General features: G+C 40.1%; 2 protein-coding genes and 1 long non-coding RNA gene across 16 annotated transcripts; all 3 read left to right on the top strand.

Moving 5' to 3' along the window:
- frm (farmer) lies at nt 1–15,530 on the top strand. Of its 13 annotated transcripts, XM_089259953.1 has the most exons (14): nt 1–102; nt 393–513; nt 8,370–8,499; nt 9,916–10,247; nt 10,307–10,511; nt 10,570–11,421; nt 12,790–12,828; nt 12,893–13,108; nt 13,175–13,210; nt 13,319–13,369; nt 13,431–13,532; nt 13,600–13,677; nt 13,914–13,974; nt 14,348–14,632. In XM_089259953.1, the coding sequence occupies exons 2-13, from the start codon at nt 490–492 to the stop codon at nt 13,931–13,933; spliced, it is 2,085 nt and encodes a 694-aa protein (XP_089116079.1). In that variant the 5' UTR covers nt 1–102; nt 393–489; the 3' UTR covers nt 13,934–13,974; nt 14,348–14,632. The 13 variants fall into 13 exon arrangements, with proteins under 13 accessions (XP_089116079.1, XP_089116078.1, XP_089116080.1 ...); XM_089259952.1 differs by lacking the exon at nt 14,348–14,632 and having other exon boundaries at nt 13,914–14,053; XM_089259954.1 differs by lacking the exon at nt 14,348–14,632 and having other exon boundaries at nt 13,431–13,447; nt 13,599–13,677; nt 13,914–14,053.
- Nucleotides 15,531–18,354: 2,824 nt separating this feature from the next.
- On the top strand, nt 18,355–19,596 carry LOC149091399 (uncharacterized). The gene is made up of 3 exons (XR_016196772.1): nt 18,355–18,576; nt 18,649–18,748; nt 18,816–19,596. It is a non-coding gene; the product is annotated as an uncharacterized LOC149091399 (long non-coding RNA).
- Nucleotides 19,597–21,932: 2,336 nt separating this feature from the next.
- Nucleotides 21,933–23,752, top strand: LOC108652549 (uncharacterized). Of its 2 annotated transcripts, XM_018102760.3 has the most exons (4): nt 21,962–22,137; nt 22,210–22,309; nt 22,377–22,646; nt 23,368–23,752. In XM_018102760.3, the coding sequence occupies exons 1-4, from the start codon at nt 22,108–22,110 to the stop codon at nt 23,391–23,393; spliced, it is 426 nt and encodes a 141-aa protein (XP_017958249.1). In that variant the 5' UTR covers nt 21,962–22,107; the 3' UTR covers nt 23,394–23,752. The 2 variants fall into 2 exon arrangements, with proteins under 2 accessions (XP_017958247.1, XP_017958249.1); XM_018102758.3 differs by lacking the exon at nt 23,368–23,752 and having other exon boundaries at nt 21,933–22,137; nt 22,377–22,967.
- Nucleotides 23,753–25,348: the final 1,596 nt, after the last annotated feature.

Raw genomic sequence — 25,348 nt, forward strand, 5'->3', positions numbered from 1 at the left:
TGTGAGTGTGTGCCTTTTTTTCATATTTTATTTTCAGCTGCGTTGTTTATATGGCAAAGACGCGCTGCGTTCATCTTCAGTTCGTCCACATCGGTCACCACGGTATGAGCTCTAGTTAGGCTCCCTTCCCCCTAAAGTAAATACAGTAGTAGTGTTTGATCTACGCCAAAATTCAGTGCAAAGCCCCCAGATACCAATTGAATCAAGAACTTGATAAATAAACTGTACTAATCCGCAAGGACAATAACAAAAAATTCAAAATTCTCAATTCGTGTCCCAACAACAAATCTGTGCAAAAAATTATAAAATATATATGAAAAAAAAAAAAAAATAAATAAATAAATATATATATATTTAAAAACTTTTTCTTAATTTTCTTTACATATTTCAAGATTGGAATTTGGATAATTGCAAAAATTTGTTAGATAGCAAATAAATAAAATAATTACTGGCGATTCTTGTGTCAATTTAAATTACGTTCGTTGCAAAATGGCGCGTGCAGCTTTATGCATGGTGAGTTAAAAAAAATTAAAAATGATAATACAAAAATATTTATTAAATATCTATCTATTATTAGTTTTAATCACATCGATAAATATCGATTGATTGCCCATCATATGAAGTAATTATTATTATCATGCTATTACGAGCTTAATGCGATAATCAATAGCATCAGCTGCCGTTTTGAGTCACGGCCAAAAACTTAGCTCCCCGCCTGTGCGTACTAGCACTTAGCGCTTAGCTAACAAATCGTAGGGAAAACAAACGAAATAAATGTCGAAAAGAAATACCGGTAGATGAGAAATGCAAATAAACAATCGAAATATGAGTTCAGGGCGTATTTGCCAAGAAATGCATGAAAGCCAAGGTTGAAATCACCAACAAATTCAAATCGTTGCGAATCTTTATTTGCTGCAGCCTCGGTTGCTAGACCAGCTTCTTCTTCTTCTTCTCCATATTAAATTTGGTCAAGTCCGGGTCAAGTTGTAACTATTTAGTTATTTATTTATGAACACTGTTATTCCAGGTGTTGCGTTTACTTAATGTGTGTATATGCGATAATAACCGGCATTTTTCCTTAGCCATAGTGCAAACAAAATATGAACGAGCCGGCGATCTGCGGGTATTTCGCGACTTGTTTGCATTAGAGTCTCGCCTAGTTTTGTTGAATATATTCAGTATACATCGGAGCAAGTGGAGAAGTAGAGGTCTTTAGTATAATTTTTTCAGCTACTAAGCAGTAATTATTCAGTTATTTCAATTTTTACTGTTCCTTTTTTTTAATGCTTTGCGTCAGCTGGCAAAAATGCGAACTGACTGTAAAAAAAAAAAAAACCAAATCACAGCGAAATTTATTTGTATATTGAACAAAAGCACATTAAATGTTTTTTCAACCCATTAAATTAGTTAAAAATGTTGTATTTATCGCGTATTTGTTTAAATGTGAATTATTTGCCTGTTCTTTGTTTGGTTTGATATTGATTTTTATGCAAATTAACAAATTGTATTGTTGAAGGTTCAAAAGGTGTATGAATGCATATATATGTGATTGAATCTATATAAATATAAATATATATATTATATTAATTATACATATATAAGTTTAATTTTCTGCTTGAATCTGCTTCATGCTTAAAATTCAGTAGAAAGAGCTGAGAGTAGAAAGCGAAAATCTTTCATGAATCTTTTTCCAACTTTATAGCCAATCCCTAGTCGTAGAATCATGTAACTAAAATATTGATCTGCAGATGAAATCAATAGTTGATAGACATCAACTCCAATTCATAAAAGACTTTGATTAAGTCATATTAAAAACTTGAATTATACTTGCTGTAAGGCAGCCACCAAATATTCATATAAGGGCTTGTCTATACACGGAAATATATTCAAAATTTCAAGTCTAAATTGCTGGCTTAACTAGCTTTGAGCCATGATTTGTATTTATTTACTTTTTTGAGGCTAGAAATATCTGTGGCTCGAATTCCGCAGCAATAATAATCCAATAATTCCAGTGAGCCACATATTAGTTTAAATTCTTAACACAACACGATTACTTCAAGGACATTGCGCCGCTTCATTAAAAACTGTGCTAAACTTCTTAACGTTTTTTTCGCCAGTGCATGCTAATTGGCATAATTGCAAGCAAAGAAGTAAAAAATTTGGAGCTTCGCTTGGCTTGTATTAATGAAGGCGAGCCGATGCGTGACACGAACAGAGCACGATTGAGCACGCCCGGATCGCAGTATCCAAGGCGACACACAGGCAAACGATTTATGACAGGTAGCCAGCAAAATACCTGCTAAAAGGTGTCATATTGCCACTTTGAAGCTGCCAGTGATACACCCTCTGCCTAGACGTGCAGGTGACAAATATTTTGGGTACATACATATTGCTCAGCTGACAAGTGCCAACAGCTGAAGGTGCACGTGCCACAGTTTCTTGACCCGTTGCTCTGCCTGCAGGGTTAAACGTGCTCCCACCTATTTTTTTGTTGTTTTTTTTTTTTTTTACCACAAAATTTACTTTTATCAAAATTTCTGTGTTCGCCATCAACGAGCTGCTAAACCAATTGCTGTGGGCTCTCTGGGCGCACTTTGGCCAAGTGCTGTCAGACACGTACGCGGCCAATTTGTTTGGCGTCGACTTGAGACGAAAGCTGCCCGACTTACACACTCTCCGCCAATGCGGTAATTACTTGGCGACAGAGTTTTGTGTTTTCCCTCCAATAAGTGGACTATGCAGTAGGAAGTTGGTAATTTAATACAGATTAAGTGATTAGCTAGTTAAAGTTCTGTGTAAGAGCATCTGCTCGTCGGTCGTTGTTCCCATTCATGCTCACTTTTATTTCCTCTGAGCGAAGTTGAGGCTGGAATTTTAAGAAGTTGAGAATTTCTTTTGTGTGCTGCACTTAAAGATTTCGCATTTAGATAACTGTCGGCCTGTGTAGCATCATTCCTGCAATGATATCTGAGCGATTCGGTATCCGTATCTGTATCGGTGTCTGTGTCTGTGTCTGACATTCCGTGTGACGCATAAATGTCGACGGCCTAGCCAAATGTTTAGCATGCTAGGCGAGAACTAGTTTTATGGGCATTATTTGGGTCCATAAACATAGTGCCAAACTGTTGATTGCTTTTTACAGTTGCTCACAGAGTTGTAAAGTATCTTATATATAGGTATGTATACAGGTTTGCTCATGAAAATAGTAAAACGAATGTTGGACAACACAATTTAGTAATAGATCTATATACATATATATACGTATATATGTATGTAGCTGTAAACGTGTGTGTAGTTAGCTTTAAAGTCTATTTTCTTAGCTCTTCAGTTCCTTAATGGCGCTCGTTGAACTTAGCTCGTGATATAACAATACATTTCGCTTTCAATAATTCGATTACCTCATTCTTATCTGCTAGCTCTTACTATCAATAGATTCTTAATTCACATTCACTTTTAATGGCCTCTCATTTCTTTGCATTTAACTCGTGAACTTGGTAGCTTTGAGCTCATCAAGAGCCAAAGTAGCTTTTTATCTAATATTTGTCCATAATATGAAATCGAGAAATGCAAATTAGGTATTTTGATATTCGACGGCGATTAAAAAATAAACAAAGCAAAACAAAATGCAAATGGTCAAAGCCAAAATGAAGAACGAAGTTTTGCAGGTTTTGAGCTTTTCTCGTTTGAATAAAAACGAAAACGTTATACAGCAAACAGAAATTTGATATATGTGAGCCGAGATGATTCCTTGGAAATGCCAAAAGTCGCTGGAAAGAAAGTAAAAGTCATTTGCCAAATAAAATGTATTTATTTATATAATTATATATATATATATACATATATAGATTTATATAAATAGTCTTTGTGTTTGCGTACCGCATAAAATATTTTTTGTTTCATTCTTTTTGGCTAACAAATGATGTCAGCTTGCCTGACTTGTTTTAATTAGTGGTCTGAATAGCCTTTGTTTTAAATGCAACAATTAATTAATTCTTTTCGGGATGCCAAATATACTATTATAGCTGCACTTCTCCCAGTTCACTCCATGTGACATTAGATGATATCAATGAACCTATTAGCGCCGTTCCTCTCATATCCAAATCTGTACTCGACAAACAAATTCTGCGCTAATTAAATCAGTGTCTGGATGAAATGGAAAAACCCAAATAAGGGTATTGTCCAGAGCGGGTAAGACTCGTTTCTGGCCGTTTATTGTAATACCATGTCAGAGCAGAGCTTCTACAGATTTGTTTTTGTTCGACTTGCTGCTGGCTTGACTCAACTTTTGGCAAGTCTAAATGGTACTGCATATACATATATAGTAATTTATATACGTATGTATATGTATGTGTGTATTAAGTCTGATTCAGGGACTTTTACATTTCACAATACCTTTTCATTGAAATTTCGAAATTTCATCATAAGCTCAATCAAAATTTATGAACTGCAGCTAAGCAATTTCAATAAAATGCATTCGCTGTATTGTAGTTTTTTAAAATATTTTTTGTCTTGTATGTTGTCATCGATTAAGGCCAGACACAGCCCAAAGCAGTTGCATTTTATGATAAAAGCTGAAAATATCTATACATATATATATATTGCTTGGCAGTTATTGGCGCTGTCTTTTGCGCACAATTTTGTTCAGCACCAGTTACCAGATGCCAATTGACCTTGAAGTGTAAGTCCATAAGATGCCAAAAAAAAAAAACTTACATATATAGGTATACGTATATCTATATATATACATATACCGCGATTTTGTTGACGCCAAAAGGGCAAACAGCAGAGCAGAGTTGAGTTGAGTTTGCTGTGAGATTGAATTCGAAACCTGTTTGACGATAACGGTCCACAGTGCTTGGGGGATAGTGTGGATGATGCTCATCATCATTATGCTAATCATGATGATGTCGATGATGCTGAAGGTGCTGATGATGTTGATGATGTTAATGTTGTAGCAGCGGCATGTTAACAAACTGTGCGTGCGAACAACTCCATTAATATGTTGCATATGGCGGCTGCCTCTGTTGGCCCGCCCAGCTGTCTCTCCGCACATGAAGCCACTGACAACTTATGCAAAACTATGCAAAGATTCATGGCACATTGTGTTGGAGCCAGAGCGAGGCAAGGCTGGCAGAACTTTTGGGTCACAGTCATATGTTCAAAGCGCTTGACGTGGCGGACTGGCTTGAATGATATACGAGCAGCAGAACTTGTTGATGCTGCACGCACTGCAACAAAATGAACTTTTAAATGCCGCCGATTCGCGCCTCATAAAGACTTGCCTCTGACTTGCCAACTGGCCCACATGCCAGCCGCATTCAACTAAATTATTAATTTTGTGTGTGTTTTTTGTTTTTCTAGAATTGATTTAACTTGAAGTGCAATTTGACGGCTTGCGTCATGCTTGAATTTCATGTGAGCCAAGCCGAAATTCGGGGCATGCCACATGAGCTGAGCTGAGCTGCCAGATAAAGCCGCAATCACTAATTATGCATAACAAATGAATGTGATTCACTTTTACCCATAGCAATGGCTTCAGGCTTACATAATCGCCCGTGTGTGGGTGGTCATCGATGTGGGCGTGGTGAGCCAATTAATTGAGTTATTTATTGGATTTGGCTAATTGAGGGGGCTTGCCCTGATGTCCCGCAGCTCCAATTCGTTAACTACTTATATTAATGCAATCTCTGATCAACTCTGCAGTTAATATGATTTTAATAAATAAATACTTGAGTTTATAATACAAAATATTTGCTTTGCAAAGCACTTTAAACCACTTTCAAGTTGGCCGCATTTCAGACTCAATTTCATTATTTAGTTACATCAATCATAACTTTTTTATGAGAAAACTCTCTAATTTATTTATTTATAAGTTGCCTCCGCAGATCCTGCAGATGCATTATATATAAATTGTATTTTTTTTTTTAATTTTGTATGTAGAATTTGATGAACAGTTATTATGCCCTTGTTTTACCTTTTTTTTTTTGTTTGTTGCCAAACTTTGAAGCTAGCCCATTAATAATTTCAGTTGGTATAAAGGTCATTGCTGTAAATGATTCATGAAAAGAAGAAGCAGAGCAATATGTGTTGCTGTTGCCCACATCGCACAAAAAACAGTTAAAGTCGCCGCCGTTGATATGTGGGTGACACGGCGACCTCCCCTGTCAGCAGCTGCACAAAATGAATAAAAAATAATTTGAAAACAAATTTAAAAACAAATAAGCAAACACTGCCTGAAAAATGATTTTTAAGCTGATTATATACACAAGCAATTGATTTGTGGAGATTTCGGAGCAGGCGAACAGGTAGCCAACACCTCGATGGCACCAGCAGCATCCGTTGCATGAATTATGAATCGAATATTGAAGAATTTTCGCAACAATCGGCAGGCAGCCTTATATAAATACACTATAAGCGTATAGCTTAGCCGTTTGACTTCCAGCCTCGTCTGGCATCAAGACAAACGAATTTGCATTAATGATATGCGAATGCAGACAGACGTCATTGAGGGCCTCCGCAGCTTCCGAGCAAAGTGTTAGACGAGTGGCTGAAGTCTTAAGCCTCCTTCGATTGGTTTCGTTTGCTTGGCATTTAATGCGATTCGAACTTATTGATAATGATATATATGATATAATCTCTTGGTTATGTGTATATATATATATACATATAAATGATTGACCTTATCGCATATCAAATTTGATTACCCATTTGGCTCGTTGGCATCGATTTGCTTATGCAGAGGGTCTTAAATCTAGCATTAAACGGCATTGTCTGCGCTTGAGTATTATTAATGGGCTACATAAATTATAAATAAACAATTTAAAGTGTGTTAGTTACACTTTACGATCAATTGCCGTTGCATCTGGCAGGGCGTTACCGCAAAATTTTCTGTTAGCCTTAACCCTAGCGCGCCCAGGTTTTGTCGACGCGCCCAAGCACTGTCGAATGAAAGAAACCAATTTCAGTTGAAGACAATAGAAAACAGTAAAATAATATAATAAGCAAAGATAGAAATAAATAAATTACCTAATATATTCATCATGAAAAATTAAATAGCAAATTGTAAAAACTAATAAATTATTTGGCTTAGTTTGAAGGCCATTGTCAAATTGTTTATGGCTCTCGGCTAGCCTCGAGAGCGTTGTCTCCATCGAGAGAGACATATATTTAAGAATTATTGCTTAATGAATTCTACTATATTAGCAGATAGTAGATTGGTCCAACATGGAACTGGTTTCTTTGTAAGGAAGTTTTTATTTGAGCATTGCCGGAACTGTAGATAAGTTATATGCTGTGTGCGTGTGTATAAATAAATAAATATGTAAATTCAGCTGTATTCACAGAGATTACCGCGATAAGATATTCAATTCGGGTTTTTGGGTAAGCACTGGCCAAGTCCACAGACCGATGGACGGACAGTAGTCGCAGTCGCACGCGCTCTCTGGTATTTAGCTAATAGAAATTAAAAGCAATTCACTTTGGATTTATTTGGCTGTCGTACGAACTAAGCTAATTGACCATTGCTGTCAGTAAAGCCATTAAAATCAACTGGTTTCTGTCCCCCTCATCTTCTTGTTCTTCTGCTTAATCTGTGAAGTATTGGCGCTGACATTTCTCAGTGAGTACGCAAATGGCCAAAAGAGACACAAATATATATATCTACGTGCTTTGTGTGCAGTGTAAAGCAATTTGCTGCGACAAATGCGCACAAAATTGACTTGGAAGGTGCAGCTAAATAAAAGTAAACCGCAAATCCAGTTCGACAAACAGATTGTCATCAACTTCTGACGCCTGACAGACTCGAAAAAATAAACTTGACTGAAAACAAGAATTTTAATACTCATACCAATATACGGCTATACATACATACATACATACATACGCCTTTGACATTTTACCTGCCTATATGACATTATTTGGTTGCTTTAATTTTGCAAACTAAACGTATCGAACCGGATCTAAAAGGTGTCTGATTTGCATACAACCATACAAATACCAACAACAACAGCAACAGAAACAATAGCAAGGAGAAGAAGAAGAAGAGTGAATTCCTCAGACGGACTGCCTTGAGTGAGGCATCACAGCTATTTATTGACTCATCTGTGGTCTATGTAAATTAAGTCAATAGCCAAAATAATAAAAGAAGACAAATCTCTATGTTAAAAGCAAAAGTTGTGGGCGTGCCGCGAATGAGTCTGTAATGACAATAAGGCGTCAACATTTATCTTAACAAAGCCATTTGACAGCTGTTCATTTGGGTTTTCTTGCCATTTTAGTGATACGCTTATGCATATGCATATAGAGAGAGATAATGTATATATCTAACATTTACTCATATAACATCTGCTCTTTTTCTTTATTATTCACAGGTCGTCGCTTGCATACTGTTGCAATGCGTTTACTCTGCCAAATTCGATGCAGAGAATCGGCGATTGATCGTCGAAATCAATGACAAAAAGACAACGAACCAACAATATTATTCGTCAAACTTTGACACAAGTAAGTAATCACGTTTTACAATTTGTATCACATATCCACGCTTACTCACATCGAGAAACCCGATTCGATCTGAAACTATATACCAAAATTGTATTTCCCACACATCGAAATTGTAATATATTAGTTTGAACAATTTGTATCATCGTATCGTATCGATCTATATATGTATATAGTTACATATATATATATTTCCATATATCCTACATCATAACGACTAAATCTATTTGCCAAATATCATTCCATGCAGTTTCTTAGTTTTTTGTGTACATCGTTTCGCCCTGTAACTCGTTAATCGTAGCTCAATTTGTATTTGTAATTTGTTTGTTTGATAAGTAGTTGACCGCAAAATTTATTACTATTACTATTACTATTACTATTATTATTGAGTAACTTTAAGTAATCGTTTTGTTGACCCGTCTCCCACCCACCGCCAACCTCAGCAGTTTGACCAAAACTTACACATTAATGCCTCGAAATAAAAAAGAAAACAAACCAAACGATACAACAAAAACAACAAACAATCAACAGCAACAAAGAAAACCGCTATCTATGTAGTTGTTTTTCTTTTCCTTCTCTTAATATATATTTTTTACCCTTGTAGCTCAGCTTTACTAAACTCACCGTAGAAATCGTAGTCAAATTGTAAATATGCTCAAAATCAACAATAAACTCGCTCTATCTTCAATCTATCCTCTCTCTATCATTCTCTCTCTCTCTCTCTTTCTCATACACGAATACACATACATTCACTTTCTCCCTCACTCTCTCCTTCTTTAATATATATACATATCTATATATATATATTTTTTTATGTACTTATTTTGATCTTAGTGGAAAAAAGTTATACATAAAATGCAAAAAAGGCTTCGCATAAACATACTCTTTATCTCTCTCCTTTCCCCTCCCTCTCCCTCTCCCTTTCACTCACCCACTCTCTCTCCCTCTCCCTCACCCTATTATCAAAAAGTCAAACCAACCCCAGTCAACAATTAAATCTCGCTAATTACAATGACAACAAACAACAAAGCAAAACAACACACAAAACAAACACCACAAAAAACATTTTCTCTCCTCTCGCTCTCTCTTTCTATCTGTCTAAATATATTCCTTCAACTTCATATGTACGTTATGTAGGCATGTTCTCAACAGTTTCAGTTGCAGTTGCAGTTGCAGCGCCCAAAAGCAGGGTATAAATTGATGTTAGGCAGTTTTGAAGTAGGTGCGTAAACTTCTACAACCAACCTCACAGCACAATTTTCAGCAAATCTCAAATTCTCTCTGTCACACCAAAACGTTATACTCTAAAACCATTATCTTTCAACCAAAAAAATCCACTCCAAAAATACTGAAAATCCCCCCAAAACAAACCTATCGAACAAATCCAACGCAACGAAATATCATAACGAAATGTCAAAGGCGCCTATCGATATGGCTATGATGTTGGAAAGACTGGAAACTTCCATCATGAGACGCGTGGCCCGGACGGTGTTACTTATGGCTGCTACGGGCTGATCGATCCCTATCATCTGCTGCGCGCCACACACTACGTGGCCGATGTGCATGGCTACCGCACGGTGGAGCCGAATAAACCAGTGGAGACCTTCCCGCCCGGTCTATACAATGAGACGAAAGGTGGTCCGTCTGAGCCTGGCATTCTGCTCCAGTGGGACAAACTTTACTTCCCTGCTGGCTGTGGCAAATTCAAGAACGGCGCCGTTCCTAACGTACCCTATTTCATCGTGGATGAAGTAAGCTGATGCAATGGAATCCCATGCGCACAGTGACTTATGTGCGTTCGTCTTTCTAGAACAAGCACAAAACCAGTAGCTCAACCGGCTCCTCGATTATCATTCCACCACTGAAGGGTGAGGCACAGAAGAGTTATTCAATTTCCACGCAGGGACCGAAGGGTCTGTTCAATACGGGCGAAGGACACACTTACGAGGGACCTGGCGATCAAGCTCCGTCCTCCCATTCGGTGGCAGCCCTCAGACCAGGAAACGCAGGCGGCAGTGAGCTTTTGACTGCGATCACACAGAGTTGGGGCGGATTCAAATATTTGTGTTTCAGATGATGGAAGGTACACACCTGATAATAGGCCCTACGATCATATTGTGGGCCCCCAAGGCGGCCAGGGTGGCTTTGGCCCTAATGGAGGACCGTTTGGTCCGAACGGAGGCTTCGGTCCAAACGGCGGACCAAACGGTCCTAATGGAGGTTTTGGCCCCAATGGAGGATTTGGACCAAACGGACCTAAAGGTCCTAACGGCCCCAACGGCCCAGCAGGTCCTGCAGGTCCAAAAGGTCCCAACGGGCCACCTGGCCCCAAGGGACCGCCTGGACCACCCGGACCACCGGGACCTTTCGGCGTGGGACCGGGAGCCCCAGGAAAACCGGTATATAGGGAAGGCGATCGCACTAACGAAGGGGCTGGCAACAACATTGGCGGTGGAGATGCCTACGGCCAAGGTGGCGGTTCCGGCGTCGGTGACGGTGACAGATACCGCACTGGCGATGGGGGCGGTCGCGGCGATGGTGGTAAATACCGTCCCGGCACTGGCTCCCGACCCGGTGACGGTGATGCTCATCTGGTCGGCAGTGGTTCCGGTCCAGGTCGTCCTGGCATTTATCGTCCCGGCCAAGGTAGCGGTGTTGGTGATGGTGATGCTACCGGACCCGGACCTCTGGGCGGTGGCGATAGAATCCGTACTGGTGATGGTGGCAATATCTTTGATGGTAATGACCACCATCCAGGTGGCGGTGGTGCCTATCGCCCAGGCGGTGACCTGAATATCGGGGCCGGCTCTGGCGGCCGTCCGGGCGGGGGTACTGGTGGCTACAACGGCAACCAACCCGACAACAGTGGCGCCTATACTGGACACACCAATACCGGTTTTCCTGGGGCAATCAAATACACATCAGGTTAGATCAATTGAGATTTGAAACTGCACCGCCGCACAGATAGAAACATAAAAATCTGAACAGGTCGCAGAGCGGCTACGGGGGGAGATAACACATAAGTAATTGATTAAGCATTTCAGTTAAGTTTAAACGATATTGCCCCATATGCAAAGCGGCCTGTTCATATTTTTTCTCTGCTTTGCTGGCCTAGATCTAAGTTCCGTTTAAGCAATATATTATATAAATTGATATATGATATATGCCTATTTTATGCTAATGTACAATTAATTATGTTCTATTTTAAGCAGTCTTGTTTATTTTCAGCCAAGAAACTTGAAACCAATATAATCTTAAAAACACCATTCTGTTACTGTCTCGAAATACACAATTCTCAAACTATATTATTCAGGCACAACTTTATACACACCCACACGCACACATATACACACAGCAGGGCAACTTTAGGGCACCCCATAGTTATTTTTACTGTTATTAGAGCACTTTTGCTAAGAGCGCACAATCAAGCAATAAATATCAATATCTCTCTCTCTCTCTTTCTATCTCTATACCTCTCTATATCTCTCTACCTTTCTTTCTATATCTGTCTCTCCCCCTCTCTTTACTGTCACTATCTCCTTCATCAGCTTTTGCTATCAAAGATTTATACTGTTTTTGATCGAAAACCCATTCAATTATTGTTTATATATTTTTCAATTTATCACCGAATTTCTGTTTTGTTTCTCAGCTCAGCAGTTGGCTGAGAAATCACGCACCATTTCACCAATATTTGACACACTTACTTAACCACAATTTCTCATTCATGCTTTCATGCACAAGAATGAAGCACACAGACAGACACGCACACACACGCACACACTTACTCAGAAAGCACACGCCCATCCATACACGCCCACCTTTTTGGAAGCCTTGGCACATTTGTACAAATATTTATTTACACACACTCTCACGCCCCCATACATGATGCTTGAGCAACGTTACTAACTGGTAATGGTTTAAAAGAAATTTTTTATTTGATTTTGGTTATGGAATTTGTTTTTGTTTATATTTTCTTAAACTTAGTTTAACCGTTAGTCAATCCATATTGAATAATGACCTAACGCATGTTGTCTGCATGTATTTTAGTATTTACTTATTTTGGTTTTGGTATCTTAGCACACCCCGTAGTCGTAAGCCGTTTAGGTCTATCGAAATGTAGCTCGTACCTAGCAGCACCGTATATGAAGAACTGTAACGCACTGAATGCACAATATTGTAGTTAGTCCTTAGCTAATTTACACTTCTTATACGTCGTAACACACTCTTTGTCCCTTATCTTTACAAATTTAATAATCGTTTGCTTTGCATCACGTTACTCTTTATTTCCCATAGGAGCCGGTAAATATAATCCTAAAAGCGGAAGTTATAGGGGTAAGTTACAGAAATATTTGAATATGTTGGAGCTTTGCTTATTCACATCTTTTATTCAATGTAGGTGTTAATGAAGGAAAATACTATCATGATGATTCTGGTAAATATGTGCATGTTGAAGGACCCACTGGACCACCAGCTCCACCATATGTGCATATAGTTGGACCTGAGGGCGGCGTCGGCGGTAATGGAGGCAAAGGCGATGGCGGCGGATTCGGTCCCAATGGACCCGGCGGACCAAAGGGACCTGGCGGACCCGGCGGACCACGCGGACCAGGCGGTAAGCTGAAAGAATTCCTTAATTAATTCAATGAAACCTTATGGCAACTCAACTAATTAATTGCAGGCCCAAAGGGACCCCCCGGCCCACCCGGACCACCAGGTATGTTGAGCGTTTGATCTAACTTAAGATAATAAAAGCTTATTACACAACACTTTGGTGATTTGACTGTTGCGGGCTGTGGTATAAATGTAATGTAAATTCTTATAGGACCACCCGGACCTAATGGACCCGATCGTCCAGGACCTAAAGGACCTTTTGGTAAGCGCGAAGCAGTGGCATAACTTGGCTTGATTGTTTTTAATCTGATTGATTTTGTTAGGCCCACCAGGACCTCCCGGACCACCCGGTCCCACACGTCCAGGCCCACCCGGACCTCCCGGACCACCCGGACCTCAACGTCCAGGCCCACCAGGACCACCCGGTTTGTAGCTTCGGCATACCACTTGAAAATGGCTCATAAATAACTTATTTTACTTTCCCATTCAAAGGCCCACGTCCACCATACAAGCCAGATGATCCCAGATATTCAAACAAGGATCCTGAAACTTACCTGCCGCCAGTTAAGGGTAATGTCGTCCCCCAACCACCATCATCCTCACAAGTCACTCAGCCGAGCTTTAAGCCGCCAACTTTCAAACCAAATTACGAACCTAACGATAATTTTGTGATTAAGAAAGTGCCAACAACTAAACCACCACTAACCTATATTCCTCCTTCTTCCCCAACTACCGTTCCTATCCACGTTCCTGCGAATCCCACACCACGACCACCAACCAAAATAATTACCACGACTCAACCAAAGGCCCCGGCTATCACTATTAATACGGAAAGACCAGTAAAAGGCATTACAAAAGTACCAACGGGTAATATAATTACACCTAAGACACCCACACAAGCACCCACACGCAGACCAACACCAGCATCGACACCGACATCGACGCCCACACCATACAAACCAATACAGCCACAACCGCCACGCTTTGTCAACAATCCAAAGCCGGTGCCCGTGGTACCGATCGAACCAATACGACCAACGATCAGTGTGCCGACATATAACCCATCGACACCCAGGCCATTTGAGCCAGCACCGACAAACAGACCGACTGCCCGACCACCCATTTACATTGAACCGAAGCCGGTGAAACCGGTTTACGTTGACCGAACGCCAATTACCAACAAGAATGTAACTCCACGTCCCTCTCCCCCATTACATGTAACGTCGAAACCGCCAAGCAGCGAAACCTGCGTTTGTAATGCCGATAAGCCGCACTCTTCAATACCAACCTATACCTCCTCCACATCCTATCCCAACTCGAATCCGGCCTCGGTCGACTTTAACAAACAATTCACCGGCTTCAATGGAAACCCGAATTTCGGAAGCATAATGAACGCCATGTCACTAACCCAACTGCCCGTCGTGCCACAGGCACCTGGCCTGCCGGCCTTCTATCCACCCGACAAGATTCCTAAGGGTGCTGTGATCGCCTTCATGCCCGTGGTCATATTGCCAGCGGAGTACTACGCCAATTGTGATGACAATTCGATTCACACGCCAAACAAATATCAAACTGTTGATCCATTCCCACTGGGTGTCCAGCCAGCCAAGATACCGAACAGCTTCAGCGTGCACTCAATTTTCTCGGGCGCTGGGCCAAAGGATCAATGCATGTGCCCATGTTCCTGCACCCAGAATCTGGATAAATACCACAAGAAACGCGAGGCTAATCCAGCGGACGCGCCCGAGGTGACAGCGACTGTTGAGGAGAACGTCAAGCCAGTGGAACTTGTTGCTGAGGCTTCCACGCCTGTAGAAGTCAAAGCTGAGGCACCAGTTGCCGAGGCTTCCGCACCAGCTGAAACCAAGGTTGAGGCACCCGTTGCTGAGGCATCCACACCAGCTGAAGTGAAGGTTGAGGCACCCGTTGCTGAGGCATCTACGCCAACTGAAGTCAAAGCTGAGGCACCAGTAGCCGAGGCATCCACGCCTGTGGAAGTCAAGGCTGAGGCACCCGTTGCTGAAGTCTCCACGCCTGTAGAAGTCAAGGTTGAGGCACCCGTTGCTGAGGCATCCACGCCTGTGGAAGTCAAGGCTGACGCACCCGTTGCTGAGGCATCCACGCCTGTAGAAGTCAAGGTTGAGGCACCCGTTGCAGCTGAAACCAAGGTGGAGCCTGTGGCAGAGTCGACAACGAACTAGACACACTACAATTGACGTCTGAACGTCTCTGAAACTACCCTCAATTGATCCCAGTTCCCGCCTACCTCCCGTTCCCAGCACCGCCTGTAACCTCTGCACTTCTCCCGCAATCCGCAGTACCTCGACTAATCCCAATTGGCCAGTTAACCAGCGTAGTCTAAGTGTTTTTATTAACGAGATAATACTCTCAGCCAGTAAAGGTTCAACAAAAAAAAAAAAAAATGTAAGAAAAAACATAAAAAAGAACTAAAACACAAAAAAGAAAATAATAGGAAAAGAGAAGGAATCAAGTGCCCATTGAATGTGTTCATCTAACTTGCTTTAAAGAAAAAAGAAGAAATTAATTTTTTGCTCTTGTTGTAATCGAAATGCACTCTAAGCTTCCTGTCAACTATCAGCCGGGCCTAGACTCTTCCGGACTCGGCTAAATCTTTTTCTATTTGCTTAACGCTTTTGCATCTTGATATTTGGCAGTGGCGAAAATAGAAGGAAATCAGAAGAGAATTGTAAAAAAAAAAACGATGGAAATCCAGATATTGTTTGTGACATGTTGTTTATTCTGCATTTTTATATACATCTATGTATTAATTTGTATTTTGTTCGCCTTCTTTAGATTTTAGTTGATAGTTTATTTAATTTCTATTCTAATAATGCTTGAAACGGAGAAATGAATTGTTATGTCGAAAGTGAAATTATGAAATTAAATAAAATGTAAGAAAAATCAATGCCCATAGTTGTTTACTATTTTCCATTTCCCTTTTCCACGCCAGCGAAGCCAAGAAAATGTTATTCTTTTTGGTGCCGCCCGAAAGTATGCTATGAATAAATTAACCAACTGCAGCTGGCAGAAGCAGCAAAGCAACTGAGCAAAAACCCAGACAACTTTTTATACCTTGAACAGTTTGTAAATGGTAATTTGGGGCATAATGGGTTTTGTTAAACTGCAGCAGACAGAAGAGGGCGTGGCAGAATCCAAAAGATTTGTATATATATCATACATATATGAAGAGCTTCAATAGAGATGTCTGTGTCTTTGTTGGCTCCTTTATATGAGAGAAATTTGGCACACAGCTTAACTATAATTGAGGTCGATAACATTTAAAAGCCCAAGTCAATAAGGTTATTGTGCATGGATGTAAGCAATATATTCGGATCTGGAGGCGTAATTCGTTCAGGGTATCGTTCAGTTGAGCTTTCCCATTTAGTTGTTACACAGCTTCCAGCAGACGAACTGAAATTACAAAAATATATAATTAAGTCTCTTATTTTCGCAATTTAAATATATTTTTCTAACAATGACTGTATGATGAAAAGGAACTTTTGTGATGTGCTCTGACCTGACAGTCAGTCAGTCATTCACAAACAAAGTGCTTTGCTTACATTAAGGGGAAGTTGATTTAGTCGGAGCATTTTAATTTTGTGAAAATAATTCCAGGTATGCATGCTGAAAAGTATATTAAATATTTCTTTTCTGCCGAGGTGTCTTGTTATCCTTGAGCGCTGATTGTTATTCCAACTGGTTCTCGTTGAAGCTAAGTAAACGAATAACATTTTGTATGAATAATTTAAGGTAAGAACACAATTTGTGTTGTCTGTTTAGGCCAGAAGCAAAAATTACTTAATATTCAGCCTCAAATAGACATGAACTTGATTTAAGGCAAACAAATGCTGCTCTACATTAAAGAACTTTGCACATAATTTAGCTGGAAGCTCTTGAGTGCGTAAAGTGAAAGTCGACACAGTTCATGAATCACTCTCAGTCCATAACTCATCAGCTCTTGCATAATAAGTGCAAAGCTAAAAGGTTCAATTGATAACATTGCCTTAGGGTTCACCTTGAATTGCGTGCTGCGACGCGCTGTAACCCAGTTTTTGTTTAGTTTTACGACTTTGACAAGTCAATATTGAGAAGTTGTAATTCCCGCATCGCCCAAGCCCAAATGCTGTTCACACCGTTTCGTTGGTGCTAAAAGAGATATGCACATCGAGGTTATATATACTGCGAGCTATGTATGTGAGCTGAAGTGGATGTAAAGTGCTTTACAAGAACTTTATAGATGGCACAACAGCTGCAGGCGGACAAAGAGCTAGTTTGAACAGCTGAAGTCAAGCATCCCGTCGATTATAGTAGTCTTCCTACGAATGCTAAAATTGGCCAATTAGCAGTCACACCTAAACGTTTCATGAATGAATTTGGAGTGCATGAACCCAAAGGTGCTTTTTCTCTATTGTCTTTGCTGCGGCAAGTCGAGCAAAGGGAAGCAGCCAAAGCCGTGGCTCCATACCAGAATAGCTTGCAAATATTTGCAGAAGCGCCACAAGTTTTTGGCCCCTGCCGCAGATTTGTCCCTGTGTGTGTGTGTGTGTGGGTAGATAATTGGAATTAAAGATATAGCAAGCAAACAATTTTTCTGTCTATAGTTCTCACAAAAAAATATATATATATATATATATATATATTCATATATGTATATGCCCGTCGGCTCACATGAAAGAAAGCGATCTGTGAACGCAGCCTAAACAAAACAATTTCCAGTTTACGTTTGTTTATGTTTGCCAAAGCTTAAAGCGCAAATATCTTAAATTAAACTCACGCACTGCCAACAAAGAAGCGACAAGCCACAAGAGACAGCCAAAATGAGGCATTTATTTTGTCACCTGCCCCATACAAATATTAATAATAGTGCATAATCAGCCAGCCGAAAGGTCGTTCGTATTATATAATTTGAGGCAAAGCCTAGAATACTCAAGAATAGGATTTACCACTCGAAATTATATTTCGTGTAACAAAACCAATTAAATAATCAAATTTTCTGTAATTGATTTTTAAATGAAAATAATTTAACATAACATTACATTAATTTGGATCTGTAAAGCCCTGCCAGGCCCAGCCCTGAATACGTAAGTGCGCCGGCTTACGTGTCGTATGAGTAATAAGAGTAACGTAGCCGCCTCGTTTTAGCTGGCCTGCGAAGTGCGACTTGACGCTGGGCCAAGCTTATTTTATTATTGTTTCGGTTTGTTTGTTTCGGCAACGTCGACGTAGACGTAGACGTCTGCGTCTCCGTCGACTTGAGCGCAGCAACTCAGCTGGAAAATGAAAAATATAAATTGGCCCCGCAGTCTGGGAAACAGAATTATTTAAAGTACAAGCGTTGCTTCAGCCAGTTGTCTCTGCGCCATTCTCTCTGCACATTTGCAATTCATATAGCAAAGCCAGCTAAAATCAGCTAACATCATGTATGCCAAGTGCTGCTTACCACTTTTGGTAGGTATTCGGAGGGCATGGCAAAAGGAGTTTAGCTAATCCTAAAAGTGTGTGTAATCAATTTGAATGTAGCTGCTGCTTCTCTGCGGTGCGATTGCCAGGAGTGAGCCGGTGCCGGCGACAAAGGATGCCAAAGCGAACGATTTAGCGACTGCCGAAACTTCAGCCAAGTGTAAGAAGCGTCTGACGCGGAAACATAACGATTGCTCAATTATAAAAATTTCCACTGCGCCCTTAAGTGCTGAACTTGGGCGGTTTATTTGGACAGCCTGTGGCAGAGTCGACAACGAACTAGACACACTACAATTGACGTCTGAACGTCTCTGAAACTACCCTCAATTGATCCCAGTTCCCGCCTACCTCCCGTTCCCAGCACCGCCTGTAACCTCTGCACTTCTCCCGCAATCCGCAGTACCTCGACTAATCCCAATTGGCCAGTTAACCAGCGTAGTCTAAGTGTTTTTATTAACGAGATAATACTCTCAGCCAGTAAAGGTTCAACAAAAAAAAAAAAAAATGTAAGAAAAAACATAAAAAAGAACTAAAACACAAAAAAGAAAATAATAGGAAAAGAGAAGGAATCAAGTGCCCATTGAATGTGTTCATCTAACTTGCTTTAAAGAAAAAAGAAGAAATTAATTTTTTGCTCTTGTTGTAATCGAAATGCACTCTAAGCTTCCTGTCAACTATCAGCCGGGCCTAGACTCTTCCGGACTCGGCTAAATCTTTTTCTATTTGCTTAACGCTTTTGCATCTTGATATTTGGCAGTGGCGAAAATAGAAGGAAATCAGAAGAGAATTGTAAAAAAAAAAACGATGGAAATCCAGATATTGTTTGTGACATGTTGTTTATTCTGCATTTTTATATACATCTATGTATTAATTTGTATTTTGTTCGCCTTCTTTAGATTTTAGTTGATAGTTTATTTAATTTCTATTCTAATAATGCTTGAAACGGAGAAATGAATTGTTATGTCGAAAGTGAAATTATGAAATTAAATAAAATGTAAGAAAAATCAATGCCCATAGTTGTTTACTATTTTCCATTTCCCTTTTCCACGCCAGCGAAGCCAAGAAAATGTTATTCTTTTTGGTGCCGCCCGAAAGTATGCTATGAATAAATTAACCAACTGCAGCTGGCAGAAGCAGCAAAGCAACTGAGCAAAAACCCAGACAACTTTTTATACCTTGAACAGTTTGTAAATGGTAATTTGGGGCATAATGGGTTTTGTTAAACTGCAGCAGACAGAAGAGGGCGTGGCAGAATCCAAAAGATTTGTATATATATCATACATATATGAAGAGCTTCAATAGAGATGTCTGTGTCTTTGTTGGCTCCTTTATATGAGAGAAATTTGGCACACAGCTTAACTATAATTGAGGTCGATAACATTTAAAAGCCCAAGTCAATAAGGTTATTGTGCATGGATGTAAGCAATATATTCGGATCTGGAGGCGTAATTCGTTCAGGGTATCGTTCAGTTGAGCTTTCCCATTTAGTTGTTACACAGCTTCCAGCAGACGAACTGAAATTACAAAAATATATAATTAAGTCTCTTATTTTCGCAATTTAAATATATTTTTCTAACAATGACTGTATGATGAAAAGGAACTTTTGTGATGTGCTCTGACCTGACAGTCAGTCAGTCATTCACAAACAAAGTGCTTTGCTTACATTAAGGGGAAGTTGATTTAGTCGGAGCATTTTAATTTTGTGAAAATAATTCCAGGTATGCATGCTGAAAAGTATATTAAATATTTCTTTTCTGCCGAGGTGTCTTGTTATCCTTGAGCGCTGATTGTTATTCCAACTGGTTCTCGTTGAAGCTAAGTAAACGAATAACATTTTGTATGAATAATTTAAGGTAAGAACACAATTTGTGTTGTCTGTTTAGGCCAGAAGCAAAAATTACTTAATATTCAGCCTCAAATAGACATGAACTTGATTTAAGGCAAACAAATGCTGCTCTACATTAAAGAACTTTGCACATAATTTAGCTGGAAGCTCTTGAGTGCGTAAAGTGAAAGTCGACACAGTTCATGAATCACTCTCAGTCCATAACTCATCAGCTCTTGCATAATAAGTGCAAAGCTAAAAGGTTCAATTGATAACATTGCCTTAGGGTTCACCTTGAATTGCGTGCTGCGACGCGCTGTAACCCAGTTTTTGTTTAGTTTTACGACTTTGACAAGTCAATATTGAGAAGTTGTAATTCCCGCATCGCCCAAGCCCAAATGCTGTTCACACCGTTTCGTTGGTGCTAAAAGAGATATGCACATCGAGGTTATATATACTGCGAGCTATGTATGTGAGCTGAAGTGGATGTAAAGTGCTTTACAAGAACTTTATAGATGGCACAACAGCTGCAGGCGGACAAAGAGCTAGTTTGAACAGCTGAAGTCAAGCATCCCGTCGATTATAGTAGTCTTCCTACGAATGCTAAAATTGGCCAATTAGCAGTCACACCTAAACGTTTCATGAATGAATTTGGAGTGCATGAACCCAAAGGTGCTTTTTCTCTATTGTCTTTGCTGCGGCAAGTCGAGCAAAGGGAAGCAGCCAAAGCCGTGGCTCCATACCAGAATAGCTTGCAAATATTTGCAGAAGCGCCACAAGTTTTTGGCCCCTGCCGCAGATTTGTCCCTGTGTGTGTGTGTGTGTGGGTAGATAATTGGAATTAAAGATATAGCAAGCAAACAATTTTTCTGTCTATAGTTCTCACAAAAAAATATATATATATATATATATATATTCATATATGTATATGCCCGTCGGCTCACATGAAAGAAAGCGATCTGTGAACGCAGCCTAAACAAAACAATTTCCAGTTTACGTTTGTTTATGTTTGCCAAAGCTTAAAGCGCAAATATCTTAAATTAAACTCACGCACTGCCAACAAAGAAGCGACAAGCCACAAGAGACAGCCAAAATGAGGCATTTATTTTGTCACCTGCCCCATACAAATATTAATAATAGTGCATAATCAGCCAGCCGAAAGGTCGTTCGTATTATATAATTTGAGGCAAAGCCTAGAATACTCAAGAATAGGATTTACCACTCGAAATTATATTTCGTGTAACAAAACCAATTAAATAATCAAATTTTCTGTAATTGATTTTTAAATGAAAATAATTTAACATAACATTACATTAATTTGGATCTGTAAAGCCCTGCCAGGCCCAGCCCTGAATACGTAAGTGCGCCGGCTTACGTGTCGTATGAGTAATAAGAGTAACGTAGCCGCCTCGTTTTAGCTGGCCTGCGAAGTGCGACTTGACGCTGGGCCAAGCTTATTTTATTATTGTTTCGGTTTGTTTGTTTCGGCAACGTCGACGTAGACGTAGACGTCTGCGTCTCCGTCGACTTGAGCGCAGCAACTCAGCTGGAAAATGAAAAATATAAATTGGCCCCGCAGTCTGGGAAACAGAATTATTTAAAGTACAAGCGTTGCTTCAGCCAGTTGTCTCTGCGCCATTCTCTCTGCACATTTGCAATTCATATAGCAAAGCCAGCTAAAATCAGCTAACATCATGTATGCCAAGTGCTGCTTACCACTTTTGGTAGGTATTCGGAGGGCATGGCAAAAGGAGTTTAGCTAATCCTAAAAGTGTGTGTAATCAATTTGAATGTAGCTGCTGCTTCTCTGCGGTGCGATTGCCAGGAGTGAGCCGGTGCCGGCGACAAAGGATGCCAAAGCGAACGATTTAGCGACTGCCGAAACTTCAGCCAAGTGTAAGAAGCGTCTGACGCGGAAACATAACGATTGCTCAATTATAAAAATTTCCACTGCGCCCTTAAGTGCTGAACTTGGGCGGTTTATTTGGACAGGGCTCTGGCTATCCCAACTATGGCTATAATTATCCCAATTATGGCTACAGCACGGGCTACTACAATAGACCCAACACCGGCTATTATCCCAGCTCCGGCGCTGGCTACTATCCAAGCAGCACCTACAACGGCGCCGGCTTCTACCCCAGCACGGGCGGCGGCTATTATCCCAGCAGCGGCTACTACCCGACCACAAATATATTGGGCACTTCGGGATACGGCGGTTACGGTGGATATGGAGGTAATGGCGGCTTAAGACAATATTCGGGCTATTGGCAGCCGGAGTATAGTGGCCAGCGGTATCGTGGCTATGGCTACTATCGCAACACAGATCGCTATGGTCTGCCGATAGCCAGGGAGCGTGATTACTATCGTGATCGCGGCAGCTATGGCAGCTATGGAGGCTATCGTGGCTATGACTAATGCTTAATGTTGTTGTCGTTGTCGTTGCCTTTGTCTTTGTTTTTATTTTGTTTTTTTTTTTATTTCGCTGCTTTGTATATAACGCCTTTGTTATTCATCATGCTAATCAAACTAGCAATAAAACTTTAATGCCTACTAATCTCATTTAAGCAGCATTTTAATCATCTATCTGACAAGTCTCGTTTCAGCTGCAACAGACACACAATTATGATAATATAGATTGGTAATTGCGGCTGGGCTACGCCCAATTGCACGCTGAAATTTGTCATTCACTGGGTGTCATATGAGAGTCCAAGCGGCATATAATTATGTGTGTGTGTGTGTGTGTGTGTGTTTGTGTGCAGCTGAGCTTAATGTGTGGTAATTGTTGTCTTAATCATCTTGTCTTGCCCTGTCATTGCGCATGCAAAGCACAGAATTTCAGCTAAAGCCTAAAAGTATGCTACGTCCGCTGTCAGCTTTAATAGCTAGCGCCCGCGTTGCCAACTTTTGTTAAAAAATCCATTTGCTTTTGCTTTCTCTCTCGTTCCAATTCACAGGCTTGGTGCGCACCACATACGGCTAGCAGTGCGACAGAGACAGAGACAGAAACAGCGAAGAACCAAGCAGCAGCTGTTATGCTTCAGCAAACACCACAGCGCCACCAACTCCAACAACAACAACAACATCAACAGTAGCAACAACAACATGCAGCAGCATATAGTATAATAGTAATAGCATTATTTTCGCAACGTTAGCTCGTAAAGTTTAGCATGCACTTTATTGCAATGCAGCCCGCATTAACTTACAAAACAACCCTCGTATCTGACAGACGCATTATCACAGCGAAAAATTAAATAAAATGCAAAGAAAAAAAATGAAGACAAAGCAAACACTGTGGCAGCTGCAGCTACTTTTAATGCTTGCGTCTCGGCTTAAAGTAAACTTTTGTTTATATTTTGATTCTTTTGTTTTGCAAGCGACACATGAAGGGCGCGCTAGCAAACAACATCGGAGCAATATGCAACGAAGCGTGTTCTCACTCTCTTCGGACTGCGCCGTCTTAGTTGGCTCACACGCTGGGTGTTGACACAGCCGAAAGTTTCTTGTTGATAAGCAGAAATCCATTTTTCCCTGCTAAGCAAAGCTCAATAAAGTGAGGAAAATATATGCAAGCATTCATATGAAATGGCTCTTTAATGCATGAGCTTAGCTAGATTTCAGAGCCACGAGAGAGAAGCTCTGCTATTCCGCATAACTACATTATGGCAATTGTTTAGCTTGAAGCCAGCGATACGGAATATTCAGTTATTTTATACAAATGGCAAAATATGTAGTTTGAATTTAACATCAAAAGCGATTTAATGTCTGAACATATTTGATTTTATTACCATATCATTATCTATTGCTCCTATTTGGTCTGCTTACAGCTCAAAGATATACATATATTTATGCATATCGATTTTTCGTTTACACACATCGACTTTTCTATAGCCTTCATATACTATAAATTGCCAATTTTTGTATACAAAAAATCGTATTAAAATTCCATTTGCAAAAACTTTCCGAAATTTCTAACAGCTCGTCTAAATAACATCAAATCATTCAAAAAATTATCGCAGCATTAAACACAAGCAAAGTCAATATAGAATATACAATATACAATAATTACGGCTTCGTATGACAGCACGAATTCCGATCGAGAAAATATTCCACAGTTGAGTTCTTGAATCTACTGTGTGCGCCTCGTTCCATTCATGGGGCGCTGCGCTTCCTTCCGTGGCGCTCATAAAAAACGTAATGTGCCAAAGCCAAACACAAGAAGAAGACGAAGAGAGGAAAAAAACCCATGCGATTGTTTAAAACATTTATGTGGCCATAAAAAGAGCCAAAATCACACACTAAAATTATGATCAAATGGAACTAAGCAAAATGCTGTCGGTGCTACGCTCTTTTATTATTTTTGTTGTTTGTTGTTTGTTGTTGTTAATGAAAATGTGTTTTTCATATATGTATGTATATATTTCTTGGGCTGGAGCATTCAAGGCAAATAAAAATAATTAAAGCATTGACAGTGCGCTGAGCGCGTGCTCTGTGGCGCGCGTAAAGTAAATAAAATGATAAAGAATTGGAATTATTTATTTGGCTAGCGGCATTAACACCGCAACGCAACGCAACGGAACGCAACGCATCCAAATCTAATGTTAACAACATTTTAATTAAAGTGCAATGCATATTCGGGATTAATAATCTATTAGCTCAGCGCCAACAGCAGCAAATATTTGCCTGACACACATACATACATATATAAATAAATAGATATTTTTAGTGCTGCCCTCGTAAACGTAAGCCAGGCCACGTCGGAAATGCAATTGCACTGATTAGCTCAATTATGCCAAGCACCAACGAAACTGCTCAACATAAAGAACTCGAAACTTTTTCGCTTAAATCTTGACAGAACTTTAATGCTAGCTGCTCAGTTTTCGGTTAGCCACGGGAATTGCTCGGCCAAAAGTTTCAACTGCAGCCGAATGTCTTCAA

This window comes from Drosophila navojoa, chromosome 4 (genome assembly GCF_054131105.1).
Source record: "Drosophila navojoa isolate 15081-1374.11 chromosome 4, UAZ_NAV_1.0, whole genome shotgun sequence".
In the NCBI taxonomy this organism is placed as follows: domain Eukaryota; kingdom Metazoa; phylum Arthropoda; class Insecta; order Diptera; family Drosophilidae; genus Drosophila; species Drosophila navojoa.

Excerpts from the sequence above, each read along its gene's own strand:
- frm (XM_089259946.1), top strand. The coding sequence starts at position 490 with ATGGCGCGTGCAGCTTTATGCATG. Across the intron at positions 13,370-13,430 it reads AGGACCTAAAGGACCTTTTG|GCCCACCAGGACCTCCCGGA; the intron begins GTAAGCGCGAAG and ends TGATTTTGTTAG. Across the intron at positions 13,533-13,599 it reads AGGCCCACCAGGACCACCCG|GCCCACGTCCACCATACAAG; the intron begins GTTTGTAGCTTC and ends TCCCATTCAAAG.
- LOC108652549 (XM_018102758.3), top strand. The coding sequence starts at position 22,108 with ATGTATGCCAAGTGCTGCTTACCACTTTTG. Across the intron at positions 22,138-22,209 it reads AGTGCTGCTTACCACTTTTG|CTGCTGCTTCTCTGCGGTGC; the intron begins GTAGGTATTCGG and ends ATTTGAATGTAG. Across the intron at positions 22,310-22,376 it reads TGCCGAAACTTCAGCCAAGT|TGCTGAACTTGGGCGGTTTA; the intron begins GTAAGAAGCGTC and ends TGCGCCCTTAAG.